The 26,389-nt window shown below is 43.1% G+C and overlaps 1 protein-coding gene across 2 annotated transcripts in view; it reads right to left on the bottom strand.

Annotated features, from left to right (window-relative positions):
• Positions 1–26,389, bottom strand: part of IRS2 (insulin receptor substrate 2) — a 35,788-nt gene that overhangs the window by 6,311 nt on the left and 3,088 nt on the right. For both annotated transcript variants that reach the window (XM_077297016.1, XM_077297017.1), the window contains exon 2: positions 25,213–26,389. This exon is cut by the window's right edge and continues 1,948 nt beyond it. In XM_077297016.1, the coding sequence (XP_077153131.1) occupies positions 25,213–26,389 (1,177 nt within the window). The remainder of the gene's footprint in view (positions 1–25,212) is intronic.

Genomic DNA, 26,389 nt, shown 5'->3' with positions numbered 1-26,389 from the left:
TTTTCAGCTATGTTCGACCATTGGAAATGAAATCATTTTGTGAGGTGAGGATGCATACAGTTATCTCTGGTGGTGAGTTTTGGCCAGATAATCTAAAACGTCCCAGAATAGAGAGGACAGGAGTGTTAGCTGATGCTAAACCTATTAGTAGGACAGCTTTCAGTGATATTATTGGCTATATAGGCCTTCATGTTATTCTCCTATCCTATTATAAATCATAGTGGACATCGGATTGAGGCTAGTGAGTCATTATTTACCGTATGTATTAGTGTAACAATGCTCTGAATTACCCCAGAATCATGAGTTATGAGTAAAAGCAATTTATGAATTGCTGAGGCTTAAAAAGGTATCTTTGGTGGTTGAGGGAAGTATAGATAGCATCTTATCCTTCCTACATGCTGCCTGCACTTTGAGATTGCAACATTGTGAGTTTTGAACTAATAGAACAAACTCTCAAACAATAGTTGCAAATCATTAATGTGTGGAGTCTTTGAAGTAACCTTTGCTGCTAGCACTAGTAGTAGATGTTGCCGAGATGGGGAATTTCTTTTAGAGGCTATTAGGAACAGTATAACAATTAGTCACTTAGGTCCATCATTGGGTATTAGTGATAGCATAATTTAGTCACCAATCTCCATCCTTGAACTATATATTATTATACAATGCCTTGTATTAATATCCAATAGGCAATAGTGCGCTTTTGAGTGTCAGGTATAGATATTGGAAAGACATGCACACATCATGGTGGAATGGAATATATGTCATTTTAATATTGTTAATAAAGGTTATATATATTATCTAGATAGTCCACTGAAGTTAGTGTTATTTTATTAATTAATGTACTCCTGGAGTATTGAAGGTCCTCATTCAGTGACATAAATCTGACTAGTAATAAACTGGTTCTGTACAAAACTGTATGACCTCTAATAATGCTGTAAGAATGAATGAATGAAGCTGCTATTATAGTATATGGTTCCTTGTCTGCTTTTGGCACACACAGAACATGGCTCATGAGAAGTTCAAACGGCAGCTTGGAGTTTGCTCAGCAAATATGTGCAGAAAGGGATGTGAAACTTATCCTGTAGTAACCTCAGTGTTACGTGTCACTCAGACTCCTGGCTACTAGGTTGAGGATTTATGATCCATACATTTCAATACAATGTCTACTAATATATCATATGCAGTGTTCTGTGACTTTAGGACGTCAGACATGTGCCTTACTTGCGTCTAATAAGTTCCAGTGAACTTTCCCTGTAGATACTGGTATCAGCCAGTTCAGCATTACACTAATGCCACCATCTCTGACCCTTTCCATTAAACCAAGCTGCTCAACAATGCCTAATCCATGCGTCATATAATCCTGCTTAATACTGTATGAACTCTGGGTGATGTTTGAACACTTTTTTTTTTTATATTTAGCAAGAACATCTTGCCCTATTTCAAGGAACCCAAAGTGCTACCTAGCCTAAACTACAACCTTACAAAAGAGATTAGCTCAAGTCTTCAATTATTTTTAGAGAGCTTCAAGCAACGGTGCCATTAGAAAAGATAAACAGAAATAGGATTGCAAATTTAGTACGTTATCATAATTTTCCCCTCAATGCTTCTAGCTTAAAAGTAATCTACACGCATAGACTTCTTTTATATCTGTCAATAATAAAAAAAACGCATGTGTGTTTGGGATATACTTTCTATAACAGAAAGCACCAACGTGTTTACTCCGCAGAGAGCGTGCAATCTTGACCTGGTGAAACGATGAATTCCAACTTGTTTTTCTCAACCCTTTGAACCTGCTCCACAAGATTACACATTCCAGTCTGCAAGCACTTTACTACAGATATTCTTCAACTGCACTTTGACCAGCTTTAAAGTCTGCACAACAACCAGGATGAAAGGGGGTTGGGGTGGATAGTTCTCTTTCAACATTCCTAATTTTGATCAGAAAGGATCCTAATACATTGTCTACTGTGGAAGACTTGAAATATCACATATGTCTAACATCACAAGAACGTGAACAATATTTCACATTGCCATAGAAAATTCCCAGAGCTCCGTCATTGCTGAATGAAAGCGATAGTGCTCCGTTCTGAGCTCGGACTAAGCTCCTTCAAAACAAGCCTTGCACTGTCCTCTAATCTCACTTGCATTGTCATTATTGTCTGTGGAAAGAAGAAATCTCTTCCTCTATTTTGTAGTAGGCCTGGGAGGCAGATGGCATGCAATCATTAGCCTATTGTCAACAGCAGCGCTGGGGTAGATTACTAGTGTGCCTTGCTTGTCATGGCAGGTGCATGGCCCTGAGGCTGCCATCTGCTGAGGAAGGAAGTGTTCTCCTGCAAGAAGTGGATGGGATGACAAATGTAAACAACAACACTGAATCTCTACTGATTGGTAGAAATCAGTTGTCCATGTGGAGAAAAACACCTCTCTATGCAATTTTTTTTTTTTTTATATCAGGGCAGACCCTCCTCATCTCTGCAAAACACCTCAAAAATGACATGCATTAGGATAATTTATCATTTTAGGTCTACACACAGTTTTCTCTTAATAATCAGTATATCAGGCAGTAAGGAAAAGTATATAGAAGATGATAAAAAAAGATTTTAGTAAGTGATTACAAAATAAACCTAATGACTGTGTGTCAGTCAGTGAAAACTGTAGCTTTATGGTGTAGTGAGCCTGTACAGACTAATGCAGTTTATTCTTCAGAAGCGAATATTGTTATTGTCAATATATCGCCCTTTGCTCCTTCAATGCCAACAATGCATTAGACTAATACTCACTGATAGTCATTGATCCTTTAAACATATAATGAAGTACGTCTCTTCCTCCTTAGTGCACCATCTAAAAGAAAGGGTAAGGGCATCATAGCACAAGAAATTAAATACTACATCCCATCTACTGATCATGTAGAATGCTTGTTATACAGACAGAAGACAGTGTGGGCGTGATAGCATTGTAACACTAGATCAGGCTCATTCACTTCTCTTGCTACTTGACGGAGCCAAAAATAATGACCCACAAAGTGCAGTGCTCACATCTGCTCATGCATAATGACATGCACTGAAAACAAGTACCTTTGCACTCCCAATAAAACAGATTAGCTGCCTTCATTCAGACATGCAGTGACCTTGAATACAATTTTGGCACTGTGCACATGCTGAGCTTCAGCCTGGTCTAATCCTGAACTCACAGGCAAAGCCTGGGGTCTTTTAAGGGCAGCATCCTTCCGCGCCTTTATTAGAGCTATTTATAATCATCAGGGGCTACATTATAAAGAGGTTTTAATCAGATATGAAGGATCTGGATACTACATTAGGTTCAATTCGACTTAAAACACACCCTGGCCAGGAAAAGCATCACTGCTTGCCATATGCCAAGATTTGCTTTTTTGCACATAAGCTTCTGTGACTTGAAACAGTCACCTTCAAGATGACATTCACCCTTCATACTCATCCTATGCCCTATTCATTTGAACGAAAGTGATCCAGATGTCAGTCTGTGCACCCATGAAACATTGCTAAATAGGTGCTATGGAAAGAAGTTCAAGCCTCCCCATGTATGCTATGATAATCCCAAGTGTAATCTTTTATTCACTTACACACTGAATCATGAAGTGTCCACTGGGCATTCAGACTTCAGTGAAGTGTCTGGAGTTTCAGTGGCAATCTACGCTCCAACCTCCTCTGATCTTAATTAATGTATTGAGGAGATATAAAGATTGGAGGGGTTGCCACTGATAGCTCCGAACATTTCACACATGAAGAAACGTCCAGCTTAATTTGGTAATTCATTGACATGTCAATTGAGTGGCGATTTATTCCTTTTTACTGGTAGGACTGATTTAGGATAACAGACGGCCATTTTTAACTTTTTTTTTTTTTCAGCTATTCAGCAATGTTACAAGTTTACAAGGCGGGCGGGGTGGAACAGAAGAGGATACATTTAAGTCTCACAAACCAGCTGGCCTATGTTGGGTCCGAGATGTTGGAATGCCTGGCGCTGCGTATGCATGTTATATCATGACATCTTGTAAGTATGATTAGACTTATGAATTACTAAGCTGTAGTTTACATCTGTCAGATGCCATATCAAGGTACCTTAATGAGTTGCACACAACTCTCAATTTTTATTTTACTCGTCTATATAGCGCAACTAATTTCATAGCGCTTTTCAGACACAATCATCATTTTATTATGCCAGACCATGGGCTGTGGTATTGCTGTGTTATACTGCTGCCTTTTTACTGATCTTAAAGTCTATGTGAAATAACCCATTTTGAAAAAAGTCTTCAAGTTAGTACCCGCCTGCATTCCTTACAAGTTAGTGTGGAGCATCTGTTTGTCAAATGCTAGAAGAAACGTATGAATCGTAAATTCCAATTTCAAGTTCTCATGGCTAGGAAAATAGCCCTGCTGCATTCACGATTATATACAAGCCTGTTTGTGGGGTGGGGAGGAACCATGTAGAACACTTCGGGTATGTGCACACAACATCTTTTATGTGGGCAAGCCTACTGAGCTTTTCTACAGCAGGACCCTTCAAGTAACGTAGGCGTTTTTCCCTGAAACAACTTTTTGGTTGTTTCCACAGAGCTTTTTAAACATTTTTGACCTCCAGCGGTTATTTTGAAGTTTTTTTTCTAACTTTTTATGGGTGTATTTTGTAGCATTTTTACTGGTTCATTTAAGAGTCTTTACAGTTGTTTTCTAAACGTTATGAGAGCAGAAGACACCTAAGGCTATGTGCCCAGTATAATGGTCCACTGCAGATTTTTCTGCAGCGGATTTGAAATCTGCAGGGCAAAAACGCTGCGTTTTTGCTGCAGATTTATCGCGGATTTACCGTGGTTTTTCTGCGGATTTCACTGCGGTTTTACAAGTGCGGTTTTCTATAGGAGCAGCTGTAAAACTGCTGCGGAATCCACAGAAAGAAGTGACATGCTGCGGAATGTAAACCGCTGAGTTTCTGCACAGTTTTTTCCGCAGCATGTGCACAGCGTTTTTTGTTTCCCATAGGTTTACATTGCAATGTAAACTCATGGGAAACTGCTGCGGATCCGCAGCGTTTTCCGCATCGTGTGCACAACAGTCTGCTCACTTTTAAACAATTGTGTGTTTGGAAATTATTAAAATAAATCATAATTAGTGATGAGCAAATATACTCGTTACTCGAGATTTCCCGAGTATTTTTTAGTGCTCGGAGATTTAGCTTTCCTCTCCTCAGCTGAATGAATTACATCTGTTAGCCAGCTTGATTACATGTGGGGATTCCCTAGCAACCAGGCAACCCCCACATGTACTTATGCTGGCTAACAGATGTAAATCATTCAGCTGCGGCAAGAAAAACAATCTCTGAGCACTAAAAAATACTCGGAGGACACCCGCGCGTGCTCGGGAAATTCCGAGTAATGAGTAGGAAAGAAATATATCTTGGTACCGTGTTAGCCAGTAGATAGAAAAATATTTAGAATTGAGAGTCCTCAGTGGTTGATACCTTTTAATGGCTAACTGAAAAGATGGTAACAAATTGCAAGCTTTCGAGACTACATACGTCTCTTCATCAGGCAAAGAGTAATGAGTATATTCGCTCATCACTAATAATAATAATACCGCATTTTCCGGCGTATAAGACGACCTTTTAACTCCTGAAAATCTTTTTAAAAGTCGGGGGTCATCTTATACACCGGGTGTCGTCTTATAGGGCGGGTGCGGACCAATGTGCATATGGTGGGTGGGAGTGGTATCGATGATGAAGAGAGGGGGCATCTCACAGGGAAGGAGTAAGTGGAGCATCTCCCTATTACCTCATTGTGGCAGCGATGCTCTCTGTGCTGTAGGGTGGCGGCAGCTCCTCTATGTGCAGCATGGTGTCTCTGTGCTGGGGGGCGGCGGCGGATCTTTGCACAGCGTTGGGGCTCCGCTGGCATTTCCTCAAAGCCCGGATGCCCCGGCAGCTCCATTGCTGCGATGCGGTGGCAAAAGATACGCCGCCGCCCCCCAGCACAGAGCCCCTACGCTGCACAAAGAAGAGCTGCCGCCGCCCCCCCCAGCACAGAGAGCATCGCTTCCACAATGAGGTAATAGGGAGAAACTCCACTTACACCTTCCCGGTGAGACGCCCCCTCTCCGTCATTGGGACCACTCCACCCCATCATATGCACATTGGTCACCCGCCCTATAAGCCGACATACGGCATAATAATAATCTTTATTTATAGAGCGCCAACATATTCCGCAGTGCTTTACAGTTTAACAGTTTCAAACACAACAGTCATAAGTAACAACGTTAACAATACAATAATTAAAGCGAAATGAGAAGACCCAGCTCGTGAGAGCTTACAATCTACAATGAGGTGAGGGAGATGCAAAGTACAGGTGTGTATTTACAATGATGTATATACAATGATGGTCCAGCCATCTTCAGGGGGTGGGGGATAGATGGAGATAGTGAATGGGCTACACACACACAAACATAAAATGACTGATTAGTGAACATGGTAGGCCGCTCAGAACAAATGTGTTTTGAGCGAGCGCCTAAAACTATGCAAATTGTGGATGGTCCTAATATCTTGGGGTAGAGCATTCCAGAGGATTGGCGCAGCATGGCAGAAGTCTTGGAGTCAGGAGTGGGAGGTACGGATTAGTGCAGAGGTTAGTCGAAAGTCATTTGCAGAGCGCAGTGGTCGGTTAGGCCGATAGACAGAAATGAGGGAGGAGATGTAAGGGGGTGCCGGACTGTGGAGAGCTTTGTGGGTGAGAACAAGTACTTTGAATTGTATCCGATAATGAATGGGCAGCCAGTATAACGACTGGCAAAGAGCGGACGCGTCCGAGTAATGATTAGCCAGATGGACGACCCTGGCAGCTGCATTAAGGATGGACTGGAGAGGGGAAAGTCGAGTGAGGGGGAGGCCAATTAATAGAGCGTTACAGTAGTCCAGGTGGGAGTGGATCAGGGCGACAATGAAGGTTTTTGTTGTTTCCATGGTGAGAAAAGGGCAGATTCTAGAGATGTTCTTTAGGTGTAAGCGGCACGAGCGGGCAAGAGATTGTATATGGGAGGTGAAGGAGAGATCGGAGTCAAACATAACACTCAGACAGCGAGCCTGCTGCCGGGGGGGTTATTATGGTGCCACCCACAGAGAGGGAAATGTCAGATTTAGGGAGGTAAGTAGATGGCGGGAGCAGAAGAAGTTCAGTTTTGGAGAGGTTGAGTTTCAGATAGAGAGCAGACATGATGTTGGAGACTGCAGACAGACAGTCAGTGGCGTTCTGTAGTACAGCGGGGGTAAGGTCAGGGGATGATGTGTATAGTTGTGTGTCATCAGCATAGAGATGGTACTGAAAGCCAAATCTGCTGATCGTCTGTCCAATTGGGGCCGTGTAGAGAGAGAAGAGAAGGGAAGGGGGCCAAGGACTGAGCCCTGAGGTACCCCGACAGTGAGAGGAAGAGGAGATGAAGTGGAGCCAGAGAACAGAACACTGAAGGAGCGGTCAAAAAGATAGGAGGAGAACCAGGAGAGAGCAGTATCCTTAATACCTAGAGACTGGAGCCTAGAGAGCAGGAGAGGGTGGTCAACAGTGTCGAAAGCTGCAGAAAGGTCGAGAAGAATGAGCAGAGTGGTCACCGTTACATTTTGCTGTCAGAAGGTCATTGGTCACTTTGATGAGTGCAGTTTCTGTCGAATGTAGGGGGCAGAAACCGGACTGTGAAGGGGCTAGGAGGGAGTGAGTGGAGAGGTAACGGGTAAGGCGGGAGTATATCAGGCGCTCCAAGAGTTTAGAGATGAAGGGGAGATTGGAGACCGGTCTGTAGTTGTTTGTGCAGGATGGGTCGAGGGTGGGTTTCTTTAGTAATGGAGTAATGATAGTGTTTGAAGGAGGAGGGGAAAATGCCAGAGGAGAGGGAGAGATTAAAGATTGTAGTTAGGTGAGTTGTGACGACTGGAGAGAGAGACTGGAGGAGGTGTGAGGGAATGGGGTCGGTAGTGCATGTAGTCGGACGAGAAGAGGAGGAGCCTGGAGACTTCTTCTTCTGTGATGGGATCGAATGTGAACCAGGGGAAATGCAGGGAGGGATGGGGTCACTGAACTTGATGATTGGGAGTGGATTTCCTGACGGATATTGTCTATTTTCTCTATAAAGTGGGAGGCCAGGTCATCAGCACAAATGTCTGATGGGGCTTGTGCTTTTGGCTCAGGAGGGAGTGAAAGGTGTCAAAAAGTTTCTTGGGGTTGTTGGATAGTGAGGAGATCAGGGTGGTGAAGTAGGTCTATTTGGCGAGGTGAAGGGCAGAGTTATAGGTCCTTAACATAAATTTGAAGTGCATGAAGTCTTCTGGTGTGCGTGTTTTCCTCCAAAAGCGTTCAGCACACCTAGAGCATCGCTGGAGAAATCGGGTTTGCAATGTGAGCCAGGGCTGTTTCAATCTGTGTTTTGAGGTTGTGAGGGTGAGGGGAGCTACTTGGTCAAGGGTGCTTCTGAGAGTGTCATTGAAGTGATGTACAGCCAGATCAGGACAGGAAAAAGAAGAGACTGGGGACAATGATGAGTGTAGGGAGTCTGAAAGTGTATGAGGGTTAATGGCTTGTAGAATTCTGACTGAATGGTAGGTAGGAGGGTGCTGGGGTGAGCGAGGATTTGTGAGTGTGAAGGAGAGAATGTTGTGGTCAGAGAGGGGAAGCGGTGAGTTATCTAGGTAGGAGATGAACAGAGCCGGACAAAGGCCAGGTCCAGGGTGTTACCGTCTTTGTGTGTTTGAGGTTGAGAGCTGTGAGAGGCCTAGAGACGTGGTTAGTGATAGAAGCTGGGATGCAGATGTGGAGGTGGGGCTGTTAATGGGGATGCTGAAGTCTCCCAGGACATGAAGTGCGGCAGCTAGGCAGAGAAATGGTCCAGGAAGTGGGTGGATGAGCCTGGGGGCCGGTATATGACAGCTACTCTGAGGGAGAGGGGACGAAAGAGCCTGATGGTGTGGACTTCAAAAGAAGGGAATGAGAGTGATGGAACTGGGGGATGACCTGGAAAGTGCATTGTGGGGATAGGAGTATGCCGACTCCACCACCAGGTCTGTTTGTGTGTCTCGGGGAATGGGAGAATTGTAAGCCACTATGGGAAATGGCAGCAGGAGAGACAGTGTCAGAATCTTGAACCCATGTTTCCGTGAGGGCCAACAGATTCAGAGAGTTTTTCAGAAAGTAATTGTGCAGGAAAGGAAGCTTGTTGCATACAAACCGTGGATTCCAAAGGGCACAATTAAAAGGAGATGAAGGAGTGCAATTAATATTAGTAAGATTATTAAGGTTTCGATGTGAGGTAGGGTAGGGGTTGAGGTTGGCGGATGGTGGACCGGGGTTGGGGGAGATGTCCCCTGAAATCAGTAGGAGTAGGAAGATAAAGAGCAAGTAGTTTTTGGAATTGCATGGTTTTTTTGCCCAGTGTGTTTGGGCAAGATGGACTGAGGTTTTTCAAGAAGGTGAGAAGTGCATGGGAGCTGTACATGGGAGAGGGAAGGAGTGAGGAGCTGATGTATGAGTCTTGATGGAGGGGGGATTGGGCGGTGAAAGTGGATTGCAAGGGAACATAAGAGGATAGGAATAAAGTACATGGATAGAAGGGAGAGCAGAGTGTGGTTACTTGACTCCTGCCCTGACTAACTGCCATGGAATAACTGCTGTATCACGACGCTTATCTTCGTGATGCTTTGCTTCTGGGACGCTTGCGTGCACCCCCACATGCGTGCACCCCTAAGGATGTTTCTAAATTTATAGTCCAGACTGCTAGGTCAGAAGAGATGGATTGTGGGAAATGGTTGAGGATAATTTGGCAGCTGGGGCCAGCACACCAGGGTTTTTTTTTTTTTTTTTAGATAAGGCGTATTAGACAACCCCCGACTTTTAAGAAGAGTTTATATTTTAACTAGAAAAGTTGGGAGGGTCGTCTTATAAGCCGGTAAATTTAAAAAAAAAAAAAAAGCTTAACATATGAACATAAGGTCAATTTTACATATAAATGCAGATTTTCATGCTTTTGAGCATCTTCTGGGTGCTTCCAGTCGAGTTTTGGAGTGGACCCACCTGAAAAAGACACTGTGTGCACATAGTTTTATTTGCGGGGGGAGGAGGGAGGAAGCATACTACCATATCAGAGAGATTGAAACAATGATTCCAGCTTTAGGCCATGTGCACACGTTCAGGATTTTTAGCGTTTTTTTCGCGTTTTTTCGCTATAAAAACGTGATAAAACCGCGAAAAAAACGCTAACATATGCCTCCTATTATTTACAAGGTATTCCGCATTTTTTTGTGCAAATGTTGCGATTTTTTCCGCGAAAAAAATCGCATAGTGGAAAAAAAAGCAACATGTTCATTAAAAATGCGGAATTGCAGGGATTCCGCACACCTAGGAGTCCATTGATCTGCTTACTTCCCGCACGGGGCTGTGCACACCATGCGGGAAGTAAGCAGATTATGTGCGGTTGGTACCCAGGGTGGAGGAGAGGAGACTCTCCTCCACGCACTGGGCACCATATAAGTGGTCAAAAAATAAGAAATAAAATAAAAAATAGTCCTATACTCACCCTCGATGTCCCGCGCAGTGTTCCCGCCTCACCGCTGCACGCTGCCGTTCGGTTCCTGTAGCTGATGTGCGGCGAAGGACCTTGCCGATGACGTCACTGTCCTGTGATTGGTCGTGAGTGGTCATGTGACCGCTCACGTGACCGTGACGTCACGGAAGGCCCTGTGCGCACAGACCAGCTATAGGAAGACGAACGGACGCCGCTGATGAGATGTCTGGGTGAGTATAAGCATTTTTTTATTTTTTTTATTATTTTTAAACATTCTATCTTTTACTATAGATGCTGCATAAGCTGCATCTATAGTAAAAAGTTGGTCACACTTGTCAAACAGTATGTTTGACAAGTGTGACCAACTTGTCAGTCAGTTTTCCAAGCGATGCTACAGATCGCTTGGAAAACTTTAGCATTCTGCAAGCTAATTACGCTTGCAGAATGCTAAAAAAACGCGAAAAAAACGGAAAAAAAACGCAAAAAAAAAAAAAATGCGGATTTCTTGCTGAAAATTTCCGGTTTTCTTCAGGAAATTTCTGCAAGAAATCCTGAACGTGTGCACATACCCTTACTCTAAGCTACAAAAACAAATGTGAACCAAAACATTCATTTCTCAAGATAAACAAAACAAACAAAATATATATATATATATATATATATATTGAATGTAAGCTTGCCCTGCTATCTTCAAAGTACTCAGAGGGAATCCTCATCCTAAGCGCTTCCTATGCCTTAAGCGACAATTGTTCTAGGCCGATTGAAACAAACGCTCCTTTCATAATATCATGACAGTTTATTCTAAACTCTTCTTTGTAACTATATTTATCCAGAAACACAAATCTTTATCCCCCCATGAGAATAGAAGAAAAACCTTTTCTTAGTAAAGTTTCTGAGTCAGTGATAGAGACCCCAGAAATATACACCAGCCATTGCTAAACCATAATGGGGCCCTTAAGGTACCTTCACACTAAGCGACTTTACAACGATAACGATAGCGATCCGTGACGTTGCAGCGTCCTGGATAGCTATATCGTTGTGTTTGACACGCAGCAGCGATCAGGATCCCGCTGTGAGATCGCTGGTCGTTGCTGAAAGTCCAGAACTTTATTTCGTCGCTGGATCTCCCGCTGACATCGCTGAATCGGTGTGTGTGACACCGATCCAGCGATGTCTTCACTGGTAACCAGGGTAAACATCGGGTTACTAAGCGCAGGGCCGCGCTTAGTAACCCGATGTTTACCCTGGTTACCATTGTAAAAGTTAAAAAAAAAAAACCACATACAAAAAAAAGTTAAGATGTGTATAGACATCCTCAGGGTATGTTCCCATGGTCTGGAAGCTCTGAGCTTTGGACACAGCGGATACCCCGCTCCGCCCCCTGTTGTATGTGTGGTGATTCCGCATGTGATCATTAACCCCTTTCTGACATTGGACGTACTATCCCGTCGAGGTGAGGTGGGCCCGTATGACCACCGACGGGATAGTACGTCCAGCGCGATCGGCCGCGCTCACGGGGGGAGCGCGGCCGAGTGTCAGCTGACTATCGCAGCTGACATCCGGCACTATGTGCCAGGAGCGGTCACGGACCGCCCCCGGCACATTAACCCCCGGCACACCGCGATCAAACATGATCGCGGTGTGCCGGCGGTACAGGGAAGCATCGCGCAGGGAGGGGGCTCCTGCGTGCTTCCCTGAGACCCCTGGAGCAACGTGATGTGATCGCGTTGCTCCGAGCGTCTCTTACCTCCTCCTCGCTGCAGGTGCCCAGATCCAAAATGGCCGCGGCATCTGGGTCCTGCAGGGAGGCAGGTGGCTTACCGAGTGCCTGCTCAGAGCAGGCGCTTGGTAAGCCTGCAGTGCTGTAAGTCAGATGGGTGATCTGACAGAGTGCTGTGCAAACTGTCAGATCAGCGATCTGTGATGTCCCCCCCTGGGACAAAGTAAAAAAAAAAATTTCCACATGTGTTAAAAATATATATATATATATATATATATATATATATATATATATATATATATATATATATATATATATATATATATATATATATATATATATATATATATATATATATATATATATATATATATATTACTCCCATAAATACATTTCTTTATCTAAATAATAAAAAAAACAAAAACAAAAGTACACATATTTAGTATCGCCGCGTCCGTAACGACCGTACCTATAAAACTATATCACTAGTTAACCCCTTCAGTGAACACCGTAGGAAAAAAAACGAGGCAAAAAAACAACGCTTTATTATCATACCGCTTAACAAAAAGTGGAATAACACGCGATCAAGAAGACGGATATAAATAACCATGGTACCGCTGAAAACGTCATCTTGTCCCGCAAAAAACGAGCTGCCATACAGCGTCATCAGAGAAAAAAAAAAAAAGTTATAGTCCTCAGAATAAAGCGATGCCAAAATACTTATTCTATAAAATAGTTTTTATCGTATAAAAGCGCCAAAGCATAAAAAAAGATATAAATGAGGTATCGCTGTAATCGTACTGACCTGAAGAATAAAACTGCTTTATCAATTTTACCAAAGTGGAACGGTATAAACGCCTCCCCCAAAAGAAATTCATGAATAGCTGTTTTTTTGTCATTCTGCCTCACAAAAATCGGAATAAAAAGCGATCAAAAACTGTCACGTGTCCGAAAATGTTACCAATAAAAACGTCAACTCGTCCCCAGGGCCGTATTTGCCACTAGGCAATAGAGGGCACGTGCCTAGGGCGGGGCGGCACCTGAGCAGGTATGTGGTTTTTTTTGTTTTTTTTTAATAAGAGTTCGGTCCGGCCGGGGTCACCCCCCCCCCCTCCGCCCGCCGCTGCCTCCTTGCCCCCTTGAAGACATCATGATACAATCATACTCACCTCACCTGCTCCAGCGATGCCTGGTCTGCTCTCAGTGACTGCACGCCCTCGCCTTGTCCTGTGTGAGCGGTCACATGGTACCGCTGATTAAGGTTCATGACATGCATGCATATTCATGAACTTAATGAGCGGTACCACCTGACCGCGGCGCTCACACAGGACGAGGGTGCTGCGCCGCCGCTGGGAGTCGGGACAGAGGTGGAGCCGGCCGGGATTCAGTTCTTCTGCGCGGTGTGAGGTGAGTATGATGATGACAGCCGTCAGCCAGGGAGGACGGGGGGAGCCGGGGAGGAAGAAGCAGGACCGTGGATGGGGGGCGGCGGGGCAGGCGATGAGCCTCGCATTGGGGGGGGGGGGGATGGGAAAAGACGAGTCTGAGCCGCCTGCACTCATGCATACAGAGGGAGGGGGAGATGAGCCACGCATAGGGGGGGGGGATGGGAGATGAGCCAGCCACCCATGCATACAGGGAGGGAGGGGGGGGGGATGGGAGATGAGCCAGCCACCCGTGCATACAGGGAGGGAGCGGGAGATGAGCCACGCATACAGCCTGGGAGGGGGAGATGAGCCAGAGCCACCCATGCATACAGGGAGGGAGGGGGAGATGAGCCACACATACAGGGGGGGATGGGAGATGAGCCAGAGCCACCCATGCATACAGGGAGGGAGGGGGAGATGGGCCACGCATACAGGGGGGGGGGGGGTGGGAGATGAGCCAGAGCCACCCATGCATACAGGGAGGGAGGGGGAGATGAGCCACGCATACAGGATGGGAGGGGGGGTGGGCCATTATACAGTATGCATGTAGCATCATATGTGGCCCTTATAAAGTATGGAGCATCATGTGTGGCCATTATACAGTATTGAACATCACGTGGGGTCATTATACAGTATGGAGCATCATGTGCAGTCATTATACAGTATGGAGCATCATGTGTGGCCATTATACAGTATTGAGCATCATGTACGGTCATACAGTGGAGCACTGTGGTCATACAGTATGGAGCATCATGTGTGGCCATTATACAGTATGGAGCATCATGTGTGGCCATTATACAGTACTGAACATCATGAGGGGTCATTATACAGTATGGAGCATTGTGTGGCCATATTTTTTTGGGGGTTATAATTATTGTATATGAAACAGTGTGATCAGCAGTGCTAAATGGGTGTGGTTGGGACTTGGATATAGGTGTGACTAGTTGTGAAATGGGTGTGGTCAGAGGCGTGGCCTAAAATTTGCCGCGGAGACGTAGTGCGCCGCAACCTTTATACCTCTTTCCCTTCAAGAGTTGGGAGGTATGGTACCGCATTTGCCAGATCACAACAAGTGCCGCAAATCCCATAGGGAATGAATGAAGCCAAACGCAGTGTTGCCGTAAGTGATCCGTTATGCGGCAGATGCGAAAAAACTGCCCGATCTGCTGCAAAAGGCTATTTTCACAACAGCGATTCTTGCCAAAATCACTGCCGATAGTGTCATACTCACCAATGGGGGAGGGAGCGCTAAAAGTGCCTAGAGCAGCAACTCTAAATACGGCCCTGCTCGTCCCGCAAAAAACAAGACCTCACATGACTCTGTGGACCAAAATATGGAAAAATTATAGCTCTCAAAATGTGGAGACGCAAAAACATTTTTGCTATAAAAAGCGTCTTTTAGTATGTGACGGCTGCCAATCACAAAAATCCGCTATAAAAAAATGCTATAAAAGTAAATCAAACCCCCCTTCATCACCCCCTTAGTTAGGGAAAATAATAAAATTAAAAAAAAATGTATTTATTTCCATTTTCCCATTAGGGTTAGGGTTAGAGTTAGGGCTAGGGCAAGGGCTAGGGTTGGAGCTAAAGTTAGGGTTAAGGTTGGGGCTAAAGTTAGGGTTTGGATTACATATACGGCTGGGATTAGGGTTGGGATTAGAGTTAGGGGTGTGTCAGGGTTAGGGGTGTGTTTGGATTAGGGTTTCATTTAGAATTGGGAAGTTTCCACTGTTTAGGCACATCAGGGGCTCTCCAAACGCGACATGGCGTCCGAGCTCAATTCCAGACAATTCTGCATTGAAAAAGTAAAACAGTGCTCCTTCCCTTCCGAGCTTTCCCGTGCGCCCAAACAGGGGTTTACCCCAACATATGGGGCATCAGCGTACTCGGAACAAATTGGACAACAGCTTTTGGGGTCCAAGTTCTCGTTACCCTTGGGAAAATATAAATTTGGGGGGCTAAAAATCATTTTTGTGGGAAAAAAAAAGTTTTTTTATTTTCATGGCTCTGCGTTGTAAACTGTAGTGAAAAACTTGGGGGTTCAAAGTTCTCACAACACATCTAGATAAGTTCCTTGGAAGGTCTAGTTTCCAATATGGGGTCACTTTTGGGGATTTCTACTGTTTGGGTACATCAGGGGCTCTGCAAATGCAATGTGACGCCTGCAGACCAATCCATCTAAGTCTGCATTCCAAATGGCACTCCTTCCCTTCCGAGCTCTGCCATGCGCCCAAACAGTGGTTCCCTCTGACATATGGGGTATCAGCATACTCAGGACAAATTGGACAACAACTTTTGGGGTCCAATTTCTCCTGTTACCCTTGGGAAAATACAAAACTGGGGGCTAAAAAATCATTTTTGTGGAAAAAAATATTTTTTATTTTCACGGCTCTGCGTTATAAACTGTAGTGAAACACTTGGGGGTTCAAAGTTCTCACAACACATCTAGATAAGTTCCTTGAGAGGTCTAGTTTCCAATATGGGGTCACTTGTGGGGGGTTTCAATATTAAGGCACATGAGGGGCTCTCCAAACGCAACATAGCATCCCAGCTTAATTCCAGTCAACTTTGCATTGAAAAGTCAAATGGCGCTCCTTCCCTTCCGAGCTCTGCGGTGCGCCCAAACAGTGGTTTTCCCCCACATATGGGGTATCAGCGTACTCAGCACAAATTGTACAACAACTTTTGGGGTCCATTTTCTCCTGTTACCCTTGGTAAAATAAAACAAATTGGAGCTGAAACAAATTTTGTGTAAAAAAAATGTAAATGTTAATTTTTATTTAAACATTCCAAAAATTCCTGTGAAACACCTGAAGGGTTAATAAATTTATTGAATGTGGTTTTGAGCACCTTGAGGGGTGCAGTTTTTAGAATGGTGTCACACTTGGGTATTTTCTATCATATAGACCCCTCAAAATGACTTCAAATGAGATGTGGTCCCTAAAAAAAAAAAATGGTGTTGTAAAAATGAGGAATTGCTGGTCAACTTTTAACCCTTATAACTCCCTACCAAAAAAAAAATTTGGTTCCCAAATTGTGCTGATGTAAAGTAGACATGTGGGAAATGTTACCCATTAAGTATTTTGTGTGACATATCTCTGTGATTTAAGGGCATAAAAATTCAAAGGTGGAAAATTGCGAAATTTTCAAAATTTTCGCTAAATTTCCGTTTTTTTCACAAATAAACGCAAGTTATATCGAAGAAATTTGAAGTATAATATGTCACGAGAAAACAGTGTCAGAATCGCCAAGATCCGTTGAAGCGTTCCAGAGTTATAACCTCATAAAGGGACAGTGGTCAGAATTGTAAAAATTGGCCCGGTCATTAACGTGCATACCACCCTTGGGGGTAAAGGGGTTAAACACATGCAGAATCACCGCATCGTATTCATAGACTGGGTTATTTATTTTGCGGAGATGGAGTGTCTCCGCAAGATAAGCAGACATGCTGCTGTCTATAAAGATGCTCCGCATGTCCGGATGCGGCCCTGCACGTATAGTGGAGACACGATTTCATTAAATCCCATCCACTATGCTGCAACATCTGGACGCTGCGGATTGGACGCTGCAGCTGTACGCAGCATCCAATCCACAGCAAATCCTGAAGGTTTCCTGAATGTGGAAACATACCCTCATACTAGGAGTTTGCTGAATTAAAACTTCTGCAACCTATAGACATCGGAATTAATTATAAATTTGGTAATATGAAAGCCCCTTACTCCTGCCAATTTGTCTCTGACTTCTTAAGGCTACGTTCACATTTGAGTTGTGCGCCGCAGCGTCGGCGCCACAACGCAAACAAAAACGCGGCAAAACGCATGCACAACGCTGCGTTTTGCGCCGCATGCGTCCTTTTTTCTATTGACTTTGGACGCAGCAAAAATGCAACTTGCTGCGTCCTCTGCGCCCGGACGCGTGCGCCGCAGTGACGCATGTGGCGCAAAACGCAAGTGCACCGCATGTCCATGCGCCCCCATGTTAAATATAGGGGCGCATGACGCATGCGGCGCCGCTGCGGCGCGGACCGCAAATGTGAATGTAGCCTTACACAGCTTTACGTATAGCAGGTAAAAATTGAAATAAAAAAAAAAATTTGACAGTTACTTGTTGTGGTTACTGATGTATGCCAGTAATACACAGATGTTCCCACAAATGTGCAACCAAGCCTATTGCTGAACCAGACCGTGATCGCAACAGCCCAGACAAGTTTTAGGAATTACAATATTTAGCCAATATATTATTTTTCATGTAGAACAAGGAAGGTTACTAGATTTAAAAAAAAGACAGCATGTACATTGTATCACTGGGGACATCCAATGTGGAGTCAGGTCATAATGCTGTGTGTTAGGCGTAACTGCTGTCTAGTTCAAAGAGTATATTTTTGTTCGACACTAGCTAAAGCACACACACACCAGACTCATCCTGCTGTGACAGGAGTGTACAAGTCAGACCAGAATGGCTGTCATTACTGTTACTTAACCGATGCACTTATCGTGTGCAGGAGGGAAAGATCTCAGGGTCACATGCTCTAAGTTTTGCACCAAACATTTGATTTTGAAGCTAGTGCTTGTAAAATAATTCATTAGAATTTAGATTTTAATCCAACATATTAAAATCAAAAAGGACACACTCCTGGGACAATGCCATAACACATGTGAAGAGAGCTACGCGTTTCGACCTGACGGTCTTTGTCACAGCTGTGACAAAGACCATCAGGTCAAAACGCGTAGCTCTCTTCACATGTGTTATGGCATTGTCCCAGGAGTGTGTCCTTTTTGATTTTAATATGTTGGATTAAAAACTAAATTTTATCAAGAAGCTGGAATAACTTTTCTTTGTTTTTGGGATTCCACTACGTCGTGTCAGGACGAAGTTCCGTGCCTCTTACATCTATCGGTGAGCTGGCTTTTTTCTTTTCTTTTTTTGTTTGAAATAAAATAATTCATTCCAGTGACAGGTCAGGCTGACCATTGCTGCTCCTGAACACTAAATGAAAAGTCAACATAAACAGCTCTGTAACTGCCCCGAACACTGCAAATGTAAATTCTAAGAAATTACAAAAACACTATCACAATAACACAAATCAACATGTCAGGACAAAAACAAAAGAAAAAAAAAATATTTTTTTTTTTTACATTTCTTGACTGTTCCCTATGCTCTATCAGCTATGATAAAAAGCCAAAACAACGATTTATTCTTTACATAAAATCGATTTTGAATGAATCACAGTCTAAACAATCTTTTGTATGTGGGACCCTATGGATAGAATCTCAAGATTCAGTTTAGCTTCAGACTTGAATATTTTCCCGCATTGTTATTAAGTAGTTTTCTTTTTTATGTGTCTAGTTGACAATCACACACACATTTTAGTAGATTTCATCTGTGGCAATGCAAATGATTGGGAAAAAGAATAATAATGCAATTTTAAATAAAAATGTTATTTCAAACCGGTCTCTTCTTAGAAAGAAGACATGACTGTGGGCACAACAGACCCCAGAATTGAGATATGTGTGTGGTATATTTTATATGGTGCTCAAAGCATTTCTAAAGTACAGTGCCATATGGAGCCAAGTATGTCACCGTAGAGTTTGCGGTGTCCATCCCAACCTTTAGACGGGGCCTGTTTACTATGACGGTTGTTCCTTGTCCACCTGATATACAATGTGGCAGATGTCATCAATGTATCATTCATAGACTACTTGGACAAGCCTATAAAGTAAATATTGCATTCTCCATAAATTTCTCAAATGTTACAATTCATTTATTGCAGTTGCCGATGCTGTCAAAATGTACACAATTTCTCATTTCATTAACATTTATTTTTAATAAGAGTCTTGTTGTGTACTATATGCCTCCAGGAAAATCCATTGCAACATTATACATCTACTTTACTTAACCTATGGGTATTAATAATCACTAAATAGAGATTCAGTATCTGGGCTGCAGTCTGGGACTGTGCCTGTAGTAATTGTGTTTCCTAAGCCTCCAGATGCTTGCTACAATCTCTAGCATAGAACATAGATGTGACGTGGCCAGGGCTAAAGCATGCACTGCTTGATTTCGGCAGAATACAAGGGTTCTATATAAGGACATGTTGTTGTCATTGCCTGTCAAGATACCAATCTCACTCAGAGTGCCTAGAGAGGAAAATGAGGAGGAATTATCTGGCCAAGCACAAAATATTAAAGGGAAAGCTCTCAGTGGAATCTTATAATAGCCTAACATGCCATAAGCCAGGATAATTAAGCTGACATTTCTAGGATGGTTTTAATGGGGTTTCAGGGTGTTCCGCTGTCAATTTGCCTTTTGTTTGAGCATCTCAATAATAAACAAAGCAATTTTTTTTTTTTTTATCTCTGTGACATTTCTGATGTTTAGGTTTGGAGTTTTTTTTGTATTAGATTATTTATTAAGACCTACTGTATGTCAGCATTTCCATCTGCTAGTAGGTGAATACAAGAAACAGCCATGCTAAAATTATACATCTCTGTTCACATTAGAGCAATAGATTTTTCATCCCTTTGACTTACTGGGTCTGTCGGATTTCCTTCCCATTTTAATTCTGGCAAAGCAACAGAAATATTCATGCATGTGAAATTATTCTGTCAAAAACAATTTTTTTGTCCTATAGTTGAACTAAAGAAGTTTTGTAATAGTAAAGGATAATGGACCAAAATGTTTATGGCCAAATCTGCATAATGAAAAAGCATGAGATAATTATTTATTCAGTTGTTGTCCAACCATGAACATACTATTCCAGTGTGTATGGCCACTTTAACTAAGGGCCCCTTCACACTGGTCGATTCTGCTACGATTACGACGCATTTGCGTCATATTCGACATCGCAGTACGAGCTCGTAGCCAGCGGTCACACTCTACGATGTTAACGCTTTTTCTGACGTAGTTGCGATGTGAACGTCACGCGTCGCAATCGTACGCTACCCTTCACACCGCCATAGTCCTACGACTCCGAGCGTGACGTATTACCAGCATGGGCGTGCTAAAACGTCACGCCCAATCAGGAGACAGGTATGCGGAAGCCCAACCCACGTAGTCGCATTACGAGCTCGTATGACCGCCGTCACATACTACGATTTCGACCGCCACAGCGAGACATTTACGACGAAAGAAAGTTCTGCTCTTTCTTTCACATCGTACGATGCTGGGCTGCGTCGCAAATCGTAACGCCATGTCACACTTTGCAACCTCGGAACGAGGACGGATAAACGTCACAAATCGAACGCTCGTTCAGACTTTGATTGCACAGTGTGAAGGGGCCCTTACTGTGGCCATTACCTTTATGGAGGGAAGCACTCAGATTAGGAAAATGGAACACTCACAGCGAACTATGTTATCCAGAATGATCAACGACAGACACCAAAGCTCTTATTTTTATTAGATCCAGGTTACCTTCCTTTGGTGAGCTCATATGGGGGCTGGTTGTGGGATATGCTAGGTCTGTTAGAATTGTATTAGATCCATATTTTCTCCTATGGAGATCCCAGGTGGTAGATATTGTTGTCATGTTTCTTATCGCAGTTTTATCGGTCTATAGAGATGAAACATGGCATGGATAGCACCATCTATCAAGCTAATATTAAGTTAGCGTGGTTAGAATAGCCTTACTCAGTTCAACTCACTCACGTCAGCGCCGTTATAACTTTCCCCACGGCGCTGTCAGTGAGTTGAACAGAGTTCATTGGCTGTGAACTCACAGGACCCTTCTGACAGCACGGCGAGCATGAGAATTTTCTCACGCTGACGGTGACATCAGTAAGGTGAAAGGAGTTCACCTGCGAGGCGCTGAGCAAGCGCACACAGCTCAGTGTCTGGATGGCGGGCAATACAGCTGCATCATGAAACAATGCAGCCTGCCATCTAGATGTAGCAGAGCTAGATGCATCGTGGGACAAATGGATCATCATCTTCTTGGTGGACAGGTGGGCAATATGTTTATTATTTTAATTCTGTTACAGGGGACATTGGCTTCAGTGGACTGGGCGATGACACGAGTACGGTTTATTTTAGATTCATTAGGTGTCTTGGTCATTCTTTCAATTAAAAGGACTTTATTCTGGGTGTGTGTTTTTTTTTTAAATAATATTACTATGGGGTTGGTAATGAGGGTGTCTTATAGACGCCTCTCCATTTCTAACGTCTGGGCTTGATGTCACCTCACAATACAAAAGGTGACATCAACCCCACTAGACACTACACCAGGGCAAGTGGTAAGAACGATGCTAAGTGCCAGAATTGGGACAACGTATGGATGCACCATTTCTGTGGCGGCTGAGAGCTGATGTTTTTAGTCTGAGAGGAGGCAAATATCCATGGCCCCTTCCTAGGTTATTAGTATCCTCCTACAGCTGTCTGCCTAGTCTTTGCTGATTTTTAAATATTGGGATTCCCCGATTTTAAGAACTAGGAAAGGTTAAGTAAACAGCTGTGCGCTGATGAGAATAGCCTGGGAAGCTCCACGGGCATTACCCCCTTCCCTGGCTATATACATCTGACCCCAGCTGTCCGCTTTCCCTCTGCTGGTTAATAAAATGTTGAGGATCCCAAAAATAATTTATTCAGTAAAGAAACAAACATGTACAGTAAATTTCACAAGCACTGTTCTAATTATATGCCACTGGCATCTTTATATCCATCTAGTCTGTGTGTATAAATCTATTCTATTTTGTCGGCTAACGCTGTGATTTTTCTGTACGTGGCAGATTAATTGCCGGCTTTTCAAAGGACATAAGTGTGTTAAAAGAAAAAAAAAAAAAAAAAAAAAAAAAAAAAGTGGATTGAGTGCTTCTGGAGAAAATAGTGCAAATAGGGTCTTATCCGGGATACAAATAGTTTAATATGACTGAACTGTACTCACCAGATGGAGCTAAAATTTAGCTTATAGAAGTATTCGCTGCAGCAGATCCACAGGTCCAATGGTGACCAACCGGAGGGGAAGAAAAAAAAATAAAAACTGGGTAAACGTGGATTCAATCTGCGCTGCTGAATAAATAGAAGTCTGGGAGTATTATCAATATAAATTGTGGTGCTTATTCATTCATGAATGAATAAAAAACAAAATTTTTATTTATAATATGCCCGGATTTCCAGTTATTCAGCAGCACAGAGTGAATCCACGTTTACCCATTAAAAAAAAAAAAATAGAAAAAAATATATCGGACGGCACTCGCACGGTCAGTGTGCTGTGCGATTTTTTTCTCACACCCATTGATATGCATTGGAGAGTCTCATCCAAAACACAAGGACCATTGCAATTTTATTCTCAGTCCGATTTCAGATGACAAAAAATAAATAATCGCAGATGAGCTGTGACTCATAGCTTTAACATTTGTCAGAGTGCAATTCAATTTTTATAGAATTGCCCTCATAGATGAGCAAGAGCCCTAATAGAGCCTTTTATTTTTTATTTATTTATTTATTTTTAATACCAGATCTGATACAAACAGTTGACAACTGGACATGGAAAAAGATCCAAAAGCAAAAAGATTTCAAGGCTCTTGGCACCAGTGGGTTCAATCCTACCATGTCTTTGAGCTGTTGTGAAGTATGAATGAAAAGACTACAGCACAGTCTGGTGCCTGGAGTCAGAGGAAGGGGGAGGAGGTTTAAGGTAAACAAGCTGGGGGTGGGTAGAATTACTGTACCAAGAGGTAAAACAGAGGCTGTCAAGAAATACCCACAATTACAAATTACAGAATTCCTATAAGGCACCGGGATGGCAATTCTTGTAATTACAGCTGAAACTGCTGCCCTACAATAATGATATTTTCTGCACATTTGGCAGGTTTCATCCTTCCTCTGAGGTTTGTGTATGTAGAATTTCTTAATATTTTCCATTTATTTTTTATGCAAGAGTAAGTGAGAAGTTGCAGGCTTGATACAGTGATCATTTACTACACAACCAGACCGTCACTTGCATGTCCCTTTGGGGGGAAAAAAAAAAAAAAAAAAAAAAAGGGACTAGTACACAGTTCACAAGAGCCTTTTACAAAGCTAAACAATAATGAACCCCTCCCAGTTTAATGCTAATCTCTGACAAGCTGCTCTTCAATGGTTGAGCAGGAAAAGCCTGGCGAGCAAATGAAAACCAGCAATTTCTGAGCAGCAGAAAGAAGACATTCATAAATGCCAACAATAAACAATATCCAAATTACAATGTAACTGTAGAAGGGGAGACAGCAGACTAAGGAGCCATTCACACTTTCCCCTCCATAACTGTGGACTACTTCTGCAATCAGAGTGGAAATATTTTGCTTATTTAACCTTTCCCTTACAAAAGAGGATTACAAGGCACTTCCGGAGCTCATACTCTTGGTTTATGAAACCGGTTTCAGACACATGAATTTCATCTTGTGTAATGTACATTCATTGAAAGAGAAAGGAACTTTGCAAGTAAAAACATTTAAGAATGTCCATTAAAGCCCTGTCATGGGAATGCCATTCACTCATTAACAGGTAAAATTTTTTTTTTTTTTTTTTTCTCTTCTTCCATGCGTTGTACCATCATGGCACAGCACAATAATAAAAAAATGGTAAAAATTAAAATACTCAATCCTGCGGGCTGAATGTATAATTTCTCCCTATGTATTGGTTTGATTTTTTCAAACAGCCTTTTTCTAAAGTGGAATGTCCAAAAAACATTATTTGGTAACTGCAGCTGCACACATCAAAGACAGTACGAACGAACGATAGCTACTGGAGCCATATCTTAAAATAGGGACAAGCATTATACGTAGATAATTATGGTAGGAGAAAAAACGATAAAACTTCATAACCACAGATCCACAAAACCACCTAAGCTTTCTGTAATTGGGAATAAAGGAACACAATCACATGCATAGGAAAAATAGTGCTGACAGAGGTGGCTGACCTCTTGATTCCCATGTCATTGGCAGACAGAATAGAGAGAATAGTCTATGTACCATCTGGTTAAAGGTTAAAAGACATCAAGGCTTTGAAGTCTCCCTTAAAAGAAAAATGGGACATTTTGCTGTTAGATTTTGAAAAGAAAAAAAAAAAAAAAAAAAAAAGACAGAAGAAAGTGGTGCCAGGAACATGTATGAGAGTAACCTTACTGGACTGAACACAACCGTATAATCTCAGGATGATTTAGGAGCATCCCGTATAGATAATTCCAACTCTACAACACTGTGGACCGCTATAATTTACATTTCCGAAAAACACTGAACTAGACAAACTCCTCTAAATACTGCTGGTTATTTTTTTCCCCACATGAGATGGTATCAGTTTTGACTGTATTGCTCTGGGATATGGAGTAACCAATGCACTCCATAACCCGCGACTCATATCTGTCACACCGTAAGGCTTCATGATCATTTAATTAACAAATTAAAGAGCCATCCGTTATACCTGTGTTACTGGATGCACAAAGTTCTCCATCATACACAAGTACTGCAAATATGACATGAATGGATTATACACACAGTAAATGAGGACAGAAAAAAATGTAATGTCTCACCTCTAACAGTGGTGGCACCCTTCATCTGATGTCCCAGGAAATCTATGCTTGGGTAAGAGCCAATGTCCATACTGGCAAGACTGAGAGCAGGCAAGTGGCCCCTGGAAGAGGCTTGTGTTAGCAGCAATAGGTTTCGCTCTTCAGGTGACAACTCAATGGCAATATAGTTCAGTCCATTCTGAAATCCAGCTGAAGTTTCCCTGCACATGGGACTACCACATTCACCGGCCTCTAACGTCTCTCCAGGTCTTAGGGACACATTTTCAACAGAGGCCGAGCTGTGCCTCTTCGGACTGTGTGCAAATGAAGGAGATACAGGAGTCACTTGAGTTGTAGATGAGAAAGTCTCCGAACTGTGGCGACGGCGCCCACCTTGTGGGTCTGCCCGAATTACCTTTGCACCCCTGTTAGGATCTGGGGGAGGACTGTGTAAATTAAAGCCTCCATTCATCTGGTCCAAGAGCAAAGTAAGGCGCTGCACACCACCAGAAACGGCACTGTCTATAGGTAAGGTTTGATTAGCAGCTGAGGATACAGGAGGAGATGAATGTGGTGGAGACTTCCGTGGACTCATTTCTGTATAGTCAGAGTTTGAACATAATTTTGGTGAGACTTTTGACTTTGGAGATGGAGGGCCAAAGTCCAGATTCATGTAGTCTGAAATTGGAGATTGTTGAGGTTCCGACCCAGATGATGACGATAGACTTCCAGCAGCAGATTGAGGTCTAGAATCTGAAAGAGCAGGTGGAGGAGGCAAAGGCAGAGTATCTTGGGACCTTGTCTCTCCAAAGTATATATGGATATATTCTCCTCCAGGTGGGCTAGGTGGTTCTGGAGGATGCTCGCTCATACTGGGAAGTGTGCGCAATGCAAGTCGGGATGGTCGAGCTGCTCGACCATGTGGAGAAGAAGAAATAGGGGACCTCATCATGACATATGGTTCTGCATCTGCAGAGCAAGTAGTCTGGGGTGGCATTGTGTGATTTTGACAGCAACAATTATTTTTAGGCTGCATGAAGAAATAATCAGGAGGCGTAAATGACAAAGACTCTGCAGGTGAAAGCCGATGCACAGGTACTTGTCGTGCTTTTGGACCAGACCACATGAGCATATAACCATCTGGAGAGTCCTCTTGGGAACCAGCAGAGGACTCAGTGCAGCAACGTGGGTGAAGGAT

Source organism: Ranitomeya variabilis, chromosome 3 (genome assembly GCF_051348905.1).
Source record: "Ranitomeya variabilis isolate aRanVar5 chromosome 3, aRanVar5.hap1, whole genome shotgun sequence".
In the NCBI taxonomy this organism is placed as follows: domain Eukaryota; kingdom Metazoa; phylum Chordata; class Amphibia; order Anura; family Dendrobatidae; genus Ranitomeya; species Ranitomeya variabilis.
Note: the sequence above shows the minus strand (reverse complement) of the source record. Positions and strands in the feature narration are given on the sequence as shown.